Here is a 13556-nt window from a genome sequence, read left to right on the forward strand (position 1 = left end):
GGTGGAGACAGGTGGGCAGCAGGGGAGCCCCGTGCAGAGGTCCAGGAGGACAGGCCTGGCAGCAGGAGGAGCGTGGGGAGCCTCTCTGCCAAACAGGAAGAGCCTGGGAGCCACGGCGGGAAGAGAGGGAGAGGCGGACAGGAAGCCGCGCATCCTCCCGGGTAGGTGTGACAGATACACCCCGCTCAGGGTGGCAGCAGGTGACCTCAGGGAGCCTGGGAACTGGGAACCCTGGCTAAGGTTCTAGGTACCCACGCCCAGAGGGACAGGTCAGGCCAGGCGGACCTTCCTGGTGCAAGTTTTGAAAACGGAGGGATTTGGGCACTCCAGCCTGCAGCAGGTGGGTCGGGCAGGAGGTGTGGGTTGGGCAGGCTGGTGCTGGCCTCACCCAGGTGCAGCCGCTCTCGGGGGAATTCCCACTGGCTGGCGTCGTAGGACAGGTATTCGCATTGCTCCTCCAGAGGCACCTCCCCGGGGTCCATGATGATGGACAGGTAGCCCGTCTTGATGTCTGCGTGGGCCGGCTGCGGGGACGGGACAGGGAGGAGTGGGGCAGCTCACTGATTTGGCCAGACCACTGTGGCTTGGGCAGAGCTTTGCCCAGGACAGATGGGACTTCCTGCGGGGCTCTCAGTCAAGGAGGGGACAGAAAAAAAGACAGACAACCTCTGCGGGGTTGGAGCCCAGCGTGAAGGGCTGGGAGGCTTCCCAGGAAACAAGGCTGCCAGGTGAACTAGGGCGGGCACCTTATTCTTTATCTTAAGGGCGGCCAGGGTGGGGAAGGCCTGAGAGAGACTCCATCAGGAGCGGGGACACTCACCCTCCTCATGTTACAGAAGATGAGGAGGAGGAGGACCCAGAAGAAGACAGCGATGACGCCGGTACCGACAAGGATCACGATCTCCATGCTGCCTTTATCCTCGGAGCCTGCGTGGGCAGAAAGGGGCCGGCGTGTGTGTGTGTGCGTGGAAGAGCGTGCACCTGCAGGCAGCGCCCCTTCTGGTGGGCACGACTTGCCCGAGGTGGCCACAAGAAAGCGTTAACTGGGGACGGGAAGGGAGTTGAGGGGTGCAGGCTGAGGCCAGACCTTCCACGGCCACGCTAGCGGAGGAGTTGACGCAGCCCTTGGCGTTGCACACGCTGCACAGATAGCGTCCCGCATCCTCCTCGCGCACGCGCTGGATGCTCAGCTTCTGGTTGGAGTCCGCCAAGTCGACTCCTGCAGGGGATGGGGTGGAGGTGCAGGTCCACCTGGGTTTGGGATCGTTGGCCTCGCGGGCCTCCGGACCTGCCCTTCGCCCGGGCCACCCTCCCTACCAGACTTTTCCTCCAGCAGCCTCTCGTCTTTGTACCACACGATGCTGGGCGCGTGCGCTCCGGCCACCAAGCACTGCATCTCCAGTGAGTCGCTCACGTTCACCAGGAGATCGGTCAAGTTCTGCGTGAGCCGAGGGGCTTCCAGGGCTGGAAGCAGAGGTCGAGAGGGAGCTAAGTGGAGCTGCACTTAGCAGGAGGACCCTCTTTGGGCTGGGAACAGAGGTAGAAAAGGATCCCTGGAAGCTGGACTTAGGGGTTGTGCGGCGGGCAGGAGCGCGGCGCGCCTCCGCAGCGGGAGGCGGATAGTCAGGAGGGCGCGCTCCTGCAGGCCAGGGCTGCGAACAGACCTCCCAGGGGCGAGCCACGCCGGGGCAAAGGCAGAGGCAGCTACTGCTGGAAGAGAGCGCGTCCCCGCCCTCCCCGCGGCCAGCCTCACCCTGCACCGACAGGTACTTCTTGTGGCAGTGCTTGTCATGGCTGCGCCGGTCTTGCACTTCGCACACATAGTGGCCCTCGTGCTCGGGCGCGACGCGGGGGATACTCAGGCTGAGCGTGGCGTGGCGCGCCCCAGGCGCCACCTCCTCCAGGCTGGCGGCCAGAGGGGTGGCGAACAGATGCACGTTCTTGCAGTCTAGCAGCAGCGGGTTCCCGTGCGCATCGTGCAGCGTGGACAGGTTGAGGCGGTACCAGCGCAGATGCTCGTACTTGTAGCTGTCGGCTTGGCAGCTCAGGAGCACGGGCTGGCCCTCTAGTAGTTCCTCGGATGGCTTGGATTCGATGCTGAAGCCGTCGGGGATGGCTGTGGAGGGAGGAAGAAGCCCTGTGGCACTGCCCTGGGAGTTTGCTCCCCCATCCACCTGCCGCCCCAGGGTCTCCTCCTGTCTCCCTCCCTCTCTCCCTCTCTCCTGGAGGAGCCCCAGCTGGACTGCTTGCCACCCCCTCCCCCCACCAAAAGCCCAGGTCATCGGCAGTTCCTTGTCACCACTCAGTGGGACTTGAGTCCTCATTCTCTCTTGAAGCTTGCCACGCCCCACCCCATGCTCAGCCTGAAACAATGTGTTCCCTGGCTTTTCCCAGTGCCGTGCACCCACTTCCTCTTCTCTCTGGTCACTTCTGGTCAGGCTCCTGTGGCCCCCCAGCCCCCAGGTGTTCTTTTGGGCTCCATCTCTCTGCTGGTGCCCTGATCTACATGTCTCTGCTGGTGCCCTGATCCACATTCTGGGACCCAGTGACGTCTGCTCCTGGGCTCAGCTCTCCTGAGGTCACTAGCACATTTGAAAATCTGAGTAAACCACAGACCTTCTCCCCAGAGCAAAATTCACACGAGTCACAGGGTCTCAGGGCTTGGGAAGGGGAGGGTGGGAGTGGGTATAGCTAGGAGGAGCTGCAGTGAGCCAAGGACATCCTTGAGGGAGGAGCCCCAGGGTTGGGGACAGAGGATGCCATTCCATCCCAGTGCGCCAGCACCCAGGCCCTATGCTGGTGACCCTCAAATCTATTTTTCCTGTCTACAACTGGTAGGCCTTGGATCTCTCTCCTGGGTGTCCCACGGACCCCAGAAACTCAATGAGCCCAAACCTGCCCCCTCCTGACCCTGTACCCAGGCCTGCCCACCCTGGTCTGGTTACTCACTGGTCACATAGAAGTAGATGAGCCGCTCATCCTGGCCCACCTTGTTGGAGACCACACACTTGTACATGGCGGACACGTTGGCATTCTGGATCACCAGCTTGCTCACAGTCTGGGAGAGCACAGGCACAAGGATCCATTTCCTGCCCAAGTTCTCCCAACCTGGGCCCTCTCTTTCTGCAAGGAGGTCGCTGTGTCTACCCGTCATGGGGGAAACTGAGGCTTTGGGCTGGAGAAGACCAAAACTCACAGGACCAGGGATGGTGAGGCAGAGGAGAGAAGGCCCCTGGGCAGCAGAGAGAGGCAGCTGCCCAGAAAAGTCAAGGGACAGTGTATGGACTGCTGGCCTAGGCTGCAGTGACGTCAGAGGGCAGCCTTTGGCAGGACCAGAGAGACCTCTGGCCGTGGCTGTGTTGAGGGGGCCCAGGGTCAGTGCAAGCCAGAGTGAGAATTCAGGCTGGGTCACAGCAAAGGCCAGTCACTTCTGGATGGGGTCAGGCCCAATCCAGTTGCTGCTTGCTGAGATCCTCGTGAGATGGCCTCCTCAGCCCAGGACTGTCCTCAGCAGCAATCCCTAGGTCCAGGGTTGTTGAGAGGGGTGGGGATGGCTCCCAGAAGGACTGAGGCCTCAGGGATTAGGAAGCCTGAGACACGGGAGGAGAGAGGGCCACAGGCCCTGCCTACCCTCCAAAGACCCCCGCCCCCACCCCATCCCCAGCTGGGCACTTCCTGTCCAGGACTGGAACAGGAAGAGACTCTGGAGGTGTGTAGGAAAACAGGAAGTGACTGGAGGAAGTAGGTGCCTTTGTTCAGTACCCCCTTCTCGGCGTTGCCCCCAGGCTGCGCCAGTGGCTCAGCAGCCCTCTGTGCAGACCTGGTCAGTCTCCAGCCCTGTCCCCTCCTGGTCCTGGGGCCTGTGGGCCTCAGGGGCTCATGGCCTGGCCAGGTGGCCTTGCATCTCAGCTTTCTTGTCTGGGAAGCCGCCAGAGGTCCGCCCTCCATCACAAAGCCGGAGGTTGGCCCTCTGCCCTTTCTGCAGGCAGGGTGGCCGAGGCCTACAGACTGCAGGAAGGTCACCCGCTCTCGGCTCCTCTGCCCAGCACTCTGGAAGCCAGGTGGAAACCACATGGCAGTAGTGGCCTCTCTCTCCTCCCTTCTCCTTCTCCCTGGGCACTCAGCAGCGCGGCTGGCCTGTACCTTATTCTTTCCCTCCACAAACTCGGTCCAGGTGTCCAGGCTCTCGATGGGGTTCACGGCATCCTGCGTGGTCACCACCCTCCAGTCGCGGCACTGTGGCATGAGGTCTCGCTGCTGCCGCCGCCGGCTGCCAGGACCAGGAGAGGCAAGGGCAGGTCAGGGATACAGGTAGGAACGGCCCACTTGGGGGGCGGGCTCAAGCCCTTATCATACCCAGTCACCTTCTCATATGGGGTGGTGGGCGAGGCTGGCCCTGGGGCCTGGGTGAGGGAGATGGGAAAGGGACTTTGTTTCTTTTTTTTTTTTTTAGATGGAGTTTCACTCTCGTTGCCCAGGCTGAACTGCAATAGCACGATCTCGGCTCACCGAAACCTCCGCCTCCTGGGTTCAAGCGATTCTCCTGCCTCAGCCTCCCAAGTAGCTGGGATTATAGGCATGTGCCACCACGCCCGGCTATTTTTTTTGTATTTTCACTAGAGTCGGGGTTTCTCCATGTTGGTCAGCTGGTCTCGAACTCCTGACCTCAGGTGATTCGTCTGCCTTGGCCTCCCAAAGCGCTGGGATTACAGGCGTGAGCCACCAAGCCCGGCCTGTTTCTGGAGCTCTGTCTCCCACCCTTCAGGCTCAGGACCCGGCAACCCGCCCTACACAGGCTGCCAACACCACCTTCCTGTGCCCACTGTCCCTCAGGCACATGGGCACTCTGTCCCGCTTCTCTGTGCCCCTTCCTGCAGAGGCCACCTGGGATCTGCCCGCATGGCTGCAGGCGCAGCACAGTCCCATGCTGCCCCAGGAGGCATCTCTGTCCAGCCTCTCCCTCTCTCCTGCTTTAGGAGCTGCGGCCACCCTCTGGGCTGGGTGTGCATCCCCAGCAACCTTGGCCTCCTGCCAGGACTTGGGGGGTGGTCTCAGGGCCCAAAAGGAGGCTCATATCTGCCCCTGTGGAGGAGCCGAGTAGGGACCCCCCCCGAAGGGCTCCATCACTTGGCACAGAGCATAAAGGTGGCACACCCAGAAGGAAGGACATTTGGAGGTGCTGGCAGTGAGCTGCAGGCCACATGATCTAGAGGAATACCTATGAACCTTGGACATTTGGGGCCGGCTCAGGCCACCCCTACTGAGCCTCCCCCACTGACCACACCAGAGCCACAGCCAGTGGGGCTACCCTCATCTCCCATGTAGGTTCCCAGCTCCCAGCCTGCCCCAGTTTGACACTAGGAATCTCTTGCTAAAAGGCAAACCTGAGCCATGTCTCCACTTCTCAATACCCTTCGCTGGCTCCCTAGTGCCTTCAAGCCCTGCCCACCGGGGTGTCCTCCTCTCACCCCCTGCTTGTCTAAATATCCTGCGAAGCCCATCTGTCCTGCTGGCATCCCGCTCAGTGGAGGGGAGCATGGCTCAGCAGGTGGGTGGGTCCTGTTGCTTACAGCTGTGCCCCTGGGAAAGCCGCCTCCCTTCTCTGACCGTTTCCCTGTCTATGAGGGCGTGTGAGTGCTGCACAGATGAGCTGAGGCCCATGAGCACACATGGTGTGCCGTGGGGCTCACTGCAACCATCCCAGGGGCTGAGTTAACACCCTCCCACGTCCCCGCCCCGCTGGAGGTGTCCTGCTGGGTGCTCAGAGACACATGCTTCCTTCTCCCTCCAGATGATGCAATTATGTGTCCAGAGGTCTTCGCTCTTGAGGGAGGTGGGCGGGGGCCAGACCCATCCTGTGTCCAGCTTGGCCAGCTGGTGGAGGATGGGTGCAAGGGAAGCTCTGAGCCTCACTCAGGCGAGGTGAGGCCAGGGATTGGCTATAGCTGAAGGTAAGGTTCAAGTTCAGAGCAGGGCCCTGGGAAGGGTTACAGGGAAGGCCTGGGCAGTGAGGGGTGCTGTAAAGGAGGTTCCTCATGGCTGAGGCTCGGGGCTGTGGCTGTGCAGGGGACCTGAGGCTGCAGCTGTACTCACAGACTGCGCTGGGCAAACATCTTGCAGGGTGTCCAGGGCCGCCAGTGCCACTGGATGCTGAGAGGCAGGGGCACCCCGTAGGCCGTGCAGGTGAGGGCCTGGCGGCTGTGACGCGAGTAGATGCTGGGGGAGGAGGCCTCCTTCTCGTGTATCTGGGGGGGCACTGTGGGCACAGCAGATGGCCGGTCAGCTGGCCTCCAATGCCAGGCTGCCCACCCGTGCGCTCTCCAGTCCCTGGCCTACCATTCACCACCAGCTCCAGGCTGATGTTGCGCCTCAGGCCAGCAGCAGAGTTCCACAAGGCGAGGGTGTAGGTGCCCGTGCTGGCCTCTGTCACCTCCTTGAGCACCAGGGCATGTGGACTGTGGCGCCCGGACAGCGCCTTTCCATCCTTGTACCTAGCCAGGGAAGGGAGGTCAGGGCCCATACAGATCCCACCTCAGCCCCAACCTCATGCTGGCACCCCCACCCTGAATACTGTTGGGAGGAGGGAGGAGCTGGCAGGAGTGCAGGGTAGGGCGGGGAACACTGGTCTGCAAGGGGATGGTCTAAGTCCCTGGAGATGGTCTCCAGGCCCTATCTGCCAGGTGTGACAACCGTGTCAGGCGGCCGGCTCAGGCATTGGTCACTGAGGTCTGCCGTAGCACCTCCTGCCTTGCCCCAAAGCCTCTGTAATCTCTCCACAAGTAGTGAGATGACCACGTCACTGCTGGGGCAGCCGCCTTCTCTCTCCCCTCCTTTGGCTGAGACAGCCTTCTTCAGCCAGGCTTGCCCAGCCCAGCCCAGGAGGGTCCCACACACCTGGCTCCTCCACCCAGCTGGGCATGGCCTGGAGACCCCGTCCTCTTTCTTACAGACATCTGAAGGAGTGGAGGTGCAGTCCCCGCAAGCACAATCTAGCTCCTTGACATGTGTGTGTCCCCTCCAGACACGTGGGCTTCTTGCTGCCCACACCCCGCCCCAAGGCCTGGCTCTCACTGCCTGCCTCGCTGGGACACTTATTTCTGTAGCCAGGAATCTGCAGGGCTCCCTGCCTCCTTCATTTGGGTGGGGGTGTGCAGCCTTCCTGACTGTCCTATGCTGTTGACAGCGCATCGTCCCCCTGGGCTGGGAGCCCCACGAGGGCAGTGCTGCCTCCTGCAGAGTTGTGCCCAGCTCCCTACATGTGTGCTGCACACGTGAGGAAGCAGACGCCTCAGCCCCCGAGGGTGTGCTGGGGCCCCTGCAGCCACCTGTCTCTGGCCTGGACTCTGTATGGAGATGCTCCTCCTTTGGACAGGTGCCGGCCCCTGGTGCTGGGTGTGGCAGGCCAGAGACACACCATGGTGTGGCCCGGGAAAGGCACAGCCCTCGGGCAGAGACCAACAGAGAAGGGGAGGCAGGGGCCCATTCTCAACTTGGACATCACAGCAGGGACCCGGGGGGAGTGCCTGGCCTGGGGTCGCAGAGTGAGGCAGGACAGGGCAGGGGCGGAACCAAGGTGGCGCTGTCTGCATGGCTCTGGTCCTGAGTCGGCCACTTGCCGGATCTGAGACCCCTTCATTGCCTCAGTGGAGGAGATGACATGCACCTTGCAGCTGTCGTGAGGCTTAACCTGGACAGTGACAGCAGCGTGCTGGACACACTGCGGGTGCTTCGGAAGCCAAGGACCAGCCCGTCTGTGTGTTTGCTAGACCGTCCACCCAGTCAGTGCTCGCCCATCCTGTAATGGTGCCATATGAAGGGTGGGTACCGCAGGAAGGGTGGGTGGCTGCCATAGGAAGAGGGCCAGATGTGGCAGGAGTGATCCAGTGGAAAGCTGTTCTGAGAGGCAGCTGCCTGAGGATTGGGTAGGCCCTGGACGCAACAGAGCTGCCACCTGCCCAGAGCAGGCTCAGTAATGGTGGCCTTGGAGGGCAGGGGACAGGGCCCGGGGTGTCCACGAGCTGTACCTGTGAGTGAGGCTCCAGGATCTGGCAGCGCCCTCAGGACTCTGCCCCAAGGGCCTTGGCACTGACCAGGTGCCTTGGATGGACACCGAAGTCTGCGTCCTCAGTGGGAGGGTCACACTGGGCTCAGGGCCAGGACACCCTGGGCCTTCCATCCCAGGAGAGATGAGCCCCCATCCAGTGCAAGGGGCCCTGGCTGAGGAAACCCTGGAACTCTGCTTGCCCAGCTCCAGGAAAAGTTACCCTGCCAGGAGGGAGGTGCCCAGGCTGAAGAGGAGGAGGCTCCTGGGCCAGCTCAGTGCAGACACCCCTCCTGGGGACTTGGCGATCAGGGAATACGCTTTCCTGACTTCTGCTTCCTCGTCTATGCAACGGGGCCTCAAAGTGTGACTGACTGTGGGTGAGCCATGTGCATGACTCAGACGGCCTGAGGATGTGTTTGTGAGGGGTGCCATGACCCCCCAGAGCCTGCAGGGATTAGCCAGTGGAGGCAGAGCCACCCCTGAGGCTTCCCTTCCCTGGGCCTCAGCACACTGCAGGGTATCCTCACTCAGCTTGCAGATCAGGGATCCAGCAGCCTGTCGGCCTCCTGGAAACTCTCTCGCTCGCTGCCGTGCAGCACGGGCCCAGCCCAGGCAATCTGTCAATTCCCTGTGGCATCTCCAAATTTCTGGACAGAAGGGTCCTGGGAGAGGCAGCCTCGCAAAAGGAGGCATAGGGAACGCTAAGCCATTGCTGCAGGGCAGGCCCTGGAGACTCTGCAGGGCAGAGAGGGGTCCAGCGGTCAGGAGGCAGTTAGGACAAGCCCCTCGCTGTACCCACCACACCCACATGTGACAGAAGGCTGGTATTGAAACCTTTCACAGTGTGGCAGGAACAGACAGACCTTCCATCTGAAATATCGCATTATGGGCGGGTTCCCTTGGGGGGATCTCCTGAGAGAGGCCCCCCCATGCCTGGTCTCCGTGGGCGGGTCCTGACGGGGAGGACGCTGCCCGTCTTCCCCCATGGTCTGTTTTGCCCCTGGGCTTGGAGGGGTAGCGGCGGGGTCGGGGGGAGCCAGGGCTGTTACCACTGGAACTCGGGCGGGGGGTACGCTGCCAGCTTCACGGGCAGCTTCACCAGCTCGTCTCCTGCCGTGGCCTCCAGGATGGGTCCTTTGAGCCACTCGACGTTGATGAAGGGCTTTTCTGCCAGACAGGAGAAGTCACTGTAAATCCAGAACTGACCCATGGTGGACTGACCAGGGACTCCCCCCACGGCCCCTGCAGCCCCGGCAGCCGGACACCCGCAGACTGGGGCTGGCCATGCCACCCGGTGCAGGAGCTGGGCAGCTCCTCTGCTCATGGCCCTCCCTTCCTTCTGACTGGACTCCTGAGTGCTCAAGTGCACCGTGAGCTCTGGGCCCAGGCCCACAGGGCACAAGGACCCTTGTTTCCCAGGCTTGATGGCACCTGACCCACCCCAGGCCATACCATGCACAATGACCTCGGTGCTCTCCCGAAATCGCTGGATGCCGTTGTTGGCCTCGCACACATACGAGCCCAGGTCGTGCTGGCTGACGTTGTGGATGGTCAGGATGCTGGAGAGTTCTGTGTGGGTCTGCTGGGAGCGTCGCTCGGGCACCCACTTACCCCGCTCTGCCTGCCCACACCCAGGGAAGCCCCGCGTCAGCAGGCGGGCTCCTGCACAGCTACCCCACCAAAGGCACACCTCCCAGCCCAGCCAGTGGTGGCTGCAGAAGCCTTGGACCCAGGCCCTGAGTTTTCTTTGGGTGGAACACTTGCCAATCAGACTGGGGCCCCTGGGGCAGGCCTGGGTCCGCACATCCTCCACACGGAGGCCCAGTGTGTGCTGGACAGTCACAGGGACTCCTGGGGACAGGACAGCCTGGCAGGGCTGCTGACCTCACCTGCTTCCCCGGGTAGTCCCAGTCAAAGGTGACACCCGAGTTGAACTCAGCCCACACGGTGCAGTTCAGGACCAGCTTCTCCCCTACCAGCAGCTCCAGCGACTTCCTGGGCAACAGCTGGATGTCATAGAGCTCGTTGCCTGTTGACACGCACACAGTGACTCCCACGCCCTCACAGGACGACACCCACTGAGGCCAGCGAGGCAGTGACAGCCCCGTTACTGTGAACGGGGCACAGCCCTGTTACCTGTGATGTGTACCAGGAAGGGGTTGGAAAGGAAGTCCCGGTCCCCCCAGGTGGTCTCGCACTGCAGGTACAGGGCGTCGCGCAGCAGCGGCGTGGACACCAGCATGCCCCGCCGGTCGTCCCACACCACCTCCTGCCCGTCTGGCCACAGCACCGAGCTTTGCTGGAGGGACAAGGCCACCATCATTGCCCAGCTGCCCCCTTGCTCCTGGCCAGACGGGCGGCCGCACTTCCCAGGGGTGGGATGGGAGGGTCGGATGCTGGGGTTGGGGTGGGGCCGTACCGAGCGCAGCGTGACATTGAGGCCGGGGATGGACACCAGACAGGGCACCCACATGGCGTCCTTCCTGTTGACCAAGAGCGTGTCAGGCTTGTTGATGAATGGCTGCTCAAAGTCTATAGAGAGGGAGCGAGGTGTTGGGGAAGGGACGTGGCGGCCAGGCTGGGGGAGGGCTCCACGGGGCTGGGCGGTGCTGGTCCTGAACCAGCCACCCGCTGGAGCAGGTAGGGCCCCGTTCTCTGCTCCTGCCAGCCCAGGGTCCACAGGCTGGGGGCGGTGTGGGCCCCAGCTGCCCGGGACCCTGCCCCAGCCTGGCCTGCCTCCAAGTCTCACCTCTCACGAACACGTAAGAGCTGGCAGCCGTGGTGCCCTCGATGCGGGCCTTGATGTACTTGTAGTAGCAGACGTAGCTGCCTGTGTCGTTGGCGTGCACCTCGCGCAGCAGCAACACCTTGCAGTAGGGCCTGGCGTCTGTGCCCTCGCAGTCTCGCACCATCCCCGTGTCCTCGCTGTCCTTGTCCCCAGTGGCTGGTGCCTCCTGAGCTCCTGGCCAGGCCCACTCGAGGGGGTGCTGTCCCCTAGCAGAGGACAGGAGTGGTCAGGTGGGCCCCAGCGGAGGACAGGAGTGGCTAGGTGGGCCCCAGGGCAGCCCATGGGGACTGTACCTGAGGAGCCTCCCTCAGGCCGAGCCTCACCAGGTTTGTCTTACCCGGAGCATGGAACTGCCCAGGGTTTGGGTGCACACTACAGACCCTGCCCAGGGCAGGGCACTCCTTGACCCCCGGGCCTCTACCGGGCTCCCAGGGCTGGCCTGCGGACAAGCACAGGCCTTGGATCACAGCTGGGAAGGTGGGGAGGTGCCATCTCTGGGGCCCCAGTGGGTGGCTCCCAGGGTGGCTGGGAGTGGGTGCAGATGACCTGGGAGGTGGCCTGGGGTCAGTGTTAGGTGTCAGGAGTGGGATGCAGGGTGATGAGGCCCTCATACGAAATGCTGATGGCGGGGGCCGGGCGCCGTGGCTCACGCCTGTAATCCCAGCACTTTGGGAGGCCAAGGCAGGCGGATCACGAAGTCAGGAGATCGAGACCATCCTGGCTAACACGATGAAACCCCATCTCTACTAAAAATACCAAAAAAATTAGCCAGGCGTGGTGGCGGGCACCTGTAGTCCCAGCTACTCGGGAGGCTGAGGCAGGAGAATGGCGTGAACCCGGGAGGCGGAGGTTGCAGTGAGCGGAGATCACGCCACTGCACTCCAGCCTGGGCAACAGAGCAAGACTCCATCTCAAAAAAAAAAAAAAAAAAAGAAGGCCGGGCGCGGTGGCTCACGCCTGTAATTCCAGCACTTTGAGAGGCCAAGGTGGGTGGGTCACGAGGTCAAGAGATCAAGACCATCCTGGCTAACATGGTGAAACCCTGTCTCTACTAAAAATACCAAAAAAATTAGCCTGGCGTGGTGGCGGGCGCCGGTAGTCCCAGCTACTCGGGAGGCTGAGGCAGGAGAATGGCGTGAACCCGGGAGGCGGAGCTTGCAGTGAGCCGAGATCACGCCACCGCACTCCAGCCTGGGTGACAGAGCGAGACTCCATCTCAAAAAAAAAAAAAAAGAAATGCTGATGGGGGTGTGTGGTTGAGGCTGGGGAGGACCGAAGTCACCCACAGCCTGGGACGTCACACGGCCCCGAGGCCACTCTGCCCTGACTCTGCCCTGGGAGGGGGCTGCCATCTGGGCCCTCAGCCACCACTTCCTGCCTTGGGCTTGTGCAGCCTCCTTGCCAGTGGGAGAGGGACCCAGTACCTGCAGGAGATGGACAGGCTGTCACCGGTGTCGATGACGTGTGACTCCTCCGTGATGTTCAAGGTTGGGGGGGTCATGGAGTAGCCACTCACCAGGCCTGAGGTGGGAGACAGGGTCAGCATGGTGCTGGGCTGTGAGCTGGCACGACGTCGATGGGGCATGGCTGGGCATTCTGCATCGCAAGAGCAGACCCCCTGCAGGGCCGGAGCAGCTCAGGTTCTCAGCCAGCACCGCGTGGCCTGGCCTCACCATGTGCGCCGTGAGCAGCATCAGCCCCCAGGCCCCAAGACAGCCACGAACCTCTCCCACAGGCTCACCCTGCCTTGCCCCACAGCCGCCATCCTCAGCTACACACCACCCCTGGACCGAACCCCAACCTCTGACCCTGGTGAGCTGAGCGGCTGGCATGAAGGAGCGGGGGAGGGGCGCTGGAGTGTGTCACCTCCACATCACGGCCCCTGCAGTGCTGCTGCCCGAGGCCCCCCCTCCTGAACTGCAGACCTACACCCGCTGCTTCCCAGGGGCCCTGCACATCCCAGGTCCTCTCCGCACCACGCAGGCCTCAGCCCTCCTGCCTGCTCTCTGCCAGGGGCCTCGCCCCCTCCCAGGCCACGTGGTGTCACCTTTGTCTCCTTTGACTCCTCAGCTTCTCGCACCCTCACAGACCCTGCCGGCTGCCCCAGCCTCCTCTGGGCTGTCCCTGCCCAGGCCTCCCTATACACCCCCAGGCCTTCTCACAGGGCTCTTCCTCAGACACACAAATAAACCCGCCTCATCTGGCTGAAACCCACCCTCAGCCAGAGACTGTAGGCTGGCCGGGCTGGGCCTTCTGTCCTGCAGGACTCAGCCCTGCTGCCCCCACACCCTCCTCCCTGTGTGGTGCTGTGTGTGTGTGTGTGTGTGTGTGTGTGCGTGTGTGCACGCGTGTGCCTGCATGTGCATCTGTAACTGTAGGCCTGGGTGTGTGAGTCTGTGTGTGCCTATGTCTCAGTGGTGTGCGGCTTCCTGTGTATGTGCAAGCATGCATGCATGTTTGTGTATCTCTGACATGCTGGCGTGTGTACACACATGAGTGTGTATGTGGTGGGATCCCGGTGTGGGTGGGAGCAGGCCCCAGGGGAGGTCTGGGTCTGGAACTCTGGCAGATGCATCCTGCCGGGGCCATCCTGAGACAACAGGAAGGGAGGGCTGCATGGCCAGAGGCCCAGGGCTGCGTCCTGTCCCTCCCCCAGGTCCCTGTCCTCCTGGGGGCACAGCCCACTCTTCTGCCCCCAGGCCCCTCCAGTCCGACAGGTCCCTT

The 13556-nt window shown here is 62.6% G+C and overlaps 1 protein-coding gene across 3 annotated transcripts in view; it reads right to left on the reverse strand.

Moving 5' to 3' along the window:
* FLT4 (fms related receptor tyrosine kinase 4) overlaps positions 1-13556 on the reverse strand; it is a 46425-nt gene that overhangs the window by 17288 nt on the left and 15581 nt on the right. For all 3 annotated transcript variants that reach the window (XM_054486948.1, XM_054486950.1, XM_054486949.1), the window contains exons 2-17: positions 12257-12353; positions 10794-11038; positions 10464-10576; positions 10181-10343; positions 9934-10073; positions 9497-9665; positions 9094-9211; positions 6337-6491; positions 6094-6256; positions 4144-4270; positions 2950-3058; positions 1754-2116; positions 1318-1464; positions 1088-1219; positions 821-927; positions 389-524 (exon numbers count right to left, since the gene is read on the reverse strand). In XM_054486948.1, coding sequence (XP_054342923.1) covers positions 389-524; positions 821-927; positions 1088-1219; positions 1318-1464; positions 1754-2116; positions 2950-3058; positions 4144-4270; positions 6094-6256; positions 6337-6491; positions 9094-9211; positions 9497-9665; positions 9934-10073; positions 10181-10343; positions 10464-10576; positions 10794-11038; positions 12257-12353 — 2484 coding nt within the window. The remainder of the gene's footprint in view (positions 1-388; positions 525-820; positions 928-1087; positions 1220-1317; positions 1465-1753; positions 2117-2949; positions 3059-4143; positions 4271-6093; positions 6257-6336; positions 6492-9093; positions 9212-9496; positions 9666-9933; positions 10074-10180; positions 10344-10463; positions 10577-10793; positions 11039-12256; positions 12354-13556) is intronic.

This window comes from Pongo pygmaeus, chromosome 4 (assembly GCF_028885625.2).
Source record: "Pongo pygmaeus isolate AG05252 chromosome 4, NHGRI_mPonPyg2-v2.0_pri, whole genome shotgun sequence".
NCBI classification, from domain to species: domain Eukaryota; kingdom Metazoa; phylum Chordata; class Mammalia; order Primates; family Hominidae; genus Pongo; species Pongo pygmaeus.